The sequence below is a fragment of the Calypte anna genome, unplaced genomic scaffold (assembly GCF_003957555.1).
Source record: "Calypte anna isolate BGI_N300 unplaced genomic scaffold, bCalAnn1_v1.p scaffold_180_arrow_ctg1, whole genome shotgun sequence".
Classification (NCBI taxonomy): Eukaryota; Metazoa; Chordata; class Aves; order Apodiformes; family Trochilidae; genus Calypte; species Calypte anna.
The window spans coordinates 1-4,021 of NW_022045466.1; the positions used below are offsets into that span (position 1 = coordinate 1).

The following is a 4,021-nucleotide window of genomic DNA, read 5'->3' on the forward strand; positions in this document are numbered from 1 at the left end:
GTTGGGTTGATGGTTGAGTTGATGATTGGGTTAGGTTGGGTTGATGGTTGGAGTTGGGTTGATGGTTGGGGTTGGGCTGATGGTTGGGTTGATGGTTCAGTTGGGTTGGGTTGATGGTTGGGTTGATAGTTGGGGTTGGGTTGGGTTGATGGTTGAGTTGATGGTTGGGTTGGGTTGGGTTGATGGTTGGGTTGGTGGCCCTGGAGGTCTTGTCCACCCTCGATGAAGTCTCTGATCTGTCCCAATCCAAACCCCACATCTTGGGCCCCCTTTTTGTGGGACAAAGCTGCTGCCAGGACACCCGAACACCTCAGGAAGGATCCTCCTGGGTTGGAAATCGGGATGTTTGGAATGTGGTGGGGCCTGAGGGTGCTCCTGCTCATCCTGACTTGTGGAAGGGTGAATCAGGTGGGGGAGTTGGAGCCAAGGAGGAGTTTCCTGGTGTGAGGTGGCCCTGACCTGGTGCCCACCCATGGCTTGGGAAGGAGGAGCCATGAGCAGGGATCCCAAACAGCTCCAAGGCTTTGGGTTCTCCGGGCGGGACAACACGGGATGGGATAGAAGGACTGGGGGGGGAGTGTCCCAGTTCAGGGTTGGGGGTTCTGGGACGGGGTCCTGGGTCCTTCCTGAGCTCCAGACCTTTGGTTCTGTCTCCCAAAGACCTCGAGGGGAGCTGGGAATCCTGCGAGGGTCCCTGTGAGGAGGAGCGAGGGGCAGGAGGGGTCCCCTGTCACTGTCACCCCGAGTGTCACCGCTACCGCAACTGCTGCCGGGACTATGCCCACCACTGCCACCACGGTGAGGTCCCCAAAGCGTCCCCAGGGGGTCTCAGGGGGTCCCCAAGGGGTCCCAGGGGGTGTGGGGACGCAGTGGTGGCTCTGTCACCCTGAGCTCTTTTGTGTCCCATGCAGGGAGAGGATGGAGCGAGGAGGAGGAAGAGGAGGAGGGGGTTGGTGGCCATGGTGAGTCCCCCCTCAACCCCTGCCTGGGGTCACCTCTGGGGACCTCAGGGTCACCTCTGGTGCTTGGGGATCCCTGGGGTGTCGGGGTCACTGGGGGTGAGGGGATGGAGAGGGATGGAGGGGGATGGAGATGGATGGAGAGGGATGGAGAGGGATGGAGAGGGATGGAGAGGGATGGAGGGGGATGGAGGGGGATGGAGATGGATGGAGGGGGGGGGAGCTGTGGCTTCTGCTGCTTCCTTGTCCCCGGGAGACGTCTCAGGGATTTTTGTCACCTCCAGGGGGTGTCCCGGGATTGGGATGTGGCCCTGGGATGGGGAGCTCCTGATTTCCATCCCCAGGAGCTGCTGCCTCCCCCCTTTCTCCAGGCGGCTTTTCCCGCAGCCACGATTCCATCACCGACCAGGATCTCCTGAGGATCTCGGAGCAGCTTTACCAAGCAGATGAGAACAGAGCCCAGCTCGGTGACCTCACCATCAACCCCCAGTACCAGGCTGCCCCCGGAGAACTGGGCCACCAGTTGGACCACTGCCCACAGCCGTGAGTGGCCCCAAGGGCAGAGCCCCAGGGAGGATCCCAAGCGGAGGGTGGGATCTGCTCATTCCCGGGATTTGCTCCTTCCCAGGCTCTACAAATACGTCAACGAGGAGCTTTTCTCCAAACCCACCTATTCCAGCTTCATCAGGCTGCTGGACAACTTCCAGAGGGCCACGGGAAAGGAGGAGGAGGTGACAGAGGAGGAGTTGAGGGAGCAGGAGGAATTCCTGCGGGAGGTGATGGAGACCAAGGTGATGGAGAAACTTTTCACCTTCCTCCAGCAAAAAAGTGAGTTTGGAGCTGGAAGTCCCAGGGAGCCGAGCTGGGAGGCTGGAGGAGGAGGTTTTCCCAACTTTCCACCCAACTTTCCACCTCTTCCCTCCCCTCCCTCCTCCCAGACCGTTACGATTCCCAGGAGGAATTCTACAGCGACCTGAAGGAGATGTGGTTTGGGATCTACTCCCGGGGTGATGGGCAGAGGGATTCCAGTGGCTTCGAGCACATCTTCTCCGGTAAAACCCGGGATTCTGGGATGAGGGGGGGTGGAATTCTGGGGTCAGGGGGTCTCATCCCAGGCTCTCGTTTGTCTTTAGGGGAGGTGAAGAAAGGAAAAGTCTCCGGGTTCCACAACTGGATCCGTTTCTACCTCCTGGAGAAGGAGGGGACCCTCAACTACCTCAGCCACAACTTCGATGGCCCTGTGAGTTGGTCCCAAAGCATCCCAGGGGATGACACCAGAGACATCCCCCCTGAACCCCCCCCACCTTCTGGAAGGGTCCAGAAGAAGTAAAATAGGGACCCCCAGAGGAGAAAGGAGAAAACTGAGGCTCGTGGAGTCACAGGATGGGTGTGAGGGACCTTAAAGACCCCCCAGTGCCACCCCCCTGCCCATGGCGACCTCTCCCACCCACCCAGGGACCTCCAACCCCATCCCAAACCCATCAACACTCCCAGGGATGGGGCAGCCACCCCCAGGATCAGCTCCTGGATCACCTGGGGGGGCTCCAAGGTCCCTTCCAACCCCCCTCATCCCATCCCATCCCATCCCATCCCACCCCATCCCATCCCATCCCATCCCATCCCATCCCATCCCATCCCATCCCATCCCATCCCCTGAAGCTCCGTTGCTTCCTGGGGACCAGGAACCTTTCTGGGACCCCATCCCAACTTCCAGCATCTCCAGGGATGGGGCACCCACAGCTTCCCGGGGTCACCTGGGATTTCTTTCTCCCCCCACCCCTTCCCAGGGGAGATTTTCCAACCCCAACCTCCCCTCTGCCACTTTGGATCCCTCCCCCTCATCCCATCCCTCCGGCTCCTCATCCAAACGTGGGAGGGGGGGACTCTGGGATCCCAGCAGATCCCGGGGGGTGATCCCTGACCCCCTCCCCCTTTTTCCAGTGGGACACCTATCCCGATGTCCTGGGGCTGCAGTTCAGCTGGGATGGGTTCCACAAGGAGCTGGGCTCAGCTTTCATTGGCTCCAGCCCTGAGTTTGAGCTGGGGATTTACACCCTCTGCTTCATCAGCCGGCCTGGGAGGCAGTGAGTGCATGGGGACACCTGGGGACACCTTGGGGACACCTTGGGGACATCTTGGGGGCACTGGGGACATCCTGGGGACACTTGGGGACATCCTGGGGATGCCTGGGGACACATGGGGATACCTGGGGACACCTGGGGGCACCTGGGGACATCCTGGGACACCCTGGGACACCATGGGGACACCTGGGGACACCCTGGGGATACTTGGGGACATCCTGGGGATGCCTGGGGACACATGGGGACACCGGGGGACACCTGGGGACATCCTGGGGACACCTGGAGATACCCTGGGGACACTTGGGGACACCCTGGGGATACCTTGGGACACCTTGGGGACACCTGGAGACATCCTGGAGACACCTGGGGATACCTTGAGGACACTTGGGGACACCCTGAGGATACCTGGGGACACCTGGGAGCACCTGGGGACATCCTGGGACACCCCGGGGACACCTTGGGAACACTTGGGGACATCTTGGGGACATCCTAGGGGCACCTGGGGACATTCTGGGACACTCTGGGGACACCTGGGGATACCTGGGGACACCTGGGGACATCTTGGGGACATCCTGGGGACACCGGGGGATGCCTGAGGACACCCTGAGGACACCTGGGGATACCTGGAGACACCCTGGGGACACCTGGCGACACCCTGGGGATACCTAGGGACACCCTGGGGACACCTGGGGGCACCTGGGGACACCCTGGGACACCCTGGGGACACCTGGGGACACCCTGGGGTCACCATGGGATGGAGAAGGGATGGAGAAGGGGAGACCAGGAACATCTGGAGATGGGATTGTGGAGCTCAGGGACACCAGGACCATCTGGGGAGGTGACAATGGAGTCTTTTGTCCCCACAGATGTCACCTGAGCCTGGGTGGCCACAGCCTCAGCATCCAGACCTATCCCTGGACCAAATCCTCCTACGGCACCGGGAAGAAATTCATCGCCACCGCCTACGTGGTGTCCCCGTGA

The 4,021-nt window shown here is 61.0% G+C and overlaps 1 protein-coding gene across 1 annotated transcript; it reads left to right on the plus strand.

Annotated features, from left to right (window-relative positions):
- Positions 1-660: 660 nt before the first annotated feature.
- On the plus strand, positions 661-4,021 carry ENDOU (endonuclease, poly(U) specific; the record flags this gene model as incomplete). Its single annotated transcript, XM_030468586.1, has 8 exons — positions 661-798; positions 912-962; positions 1,331-1,502; positions 1,588-1,787; positions 1,898-2,011; positions 2,093-2,199; positions 2,901-3,043; positions 3,907-4,021. Coding segments are annotated over 8 exons (1,040 nt in total), but the record flags the coding sequence as incomplete, so codon positions are not given.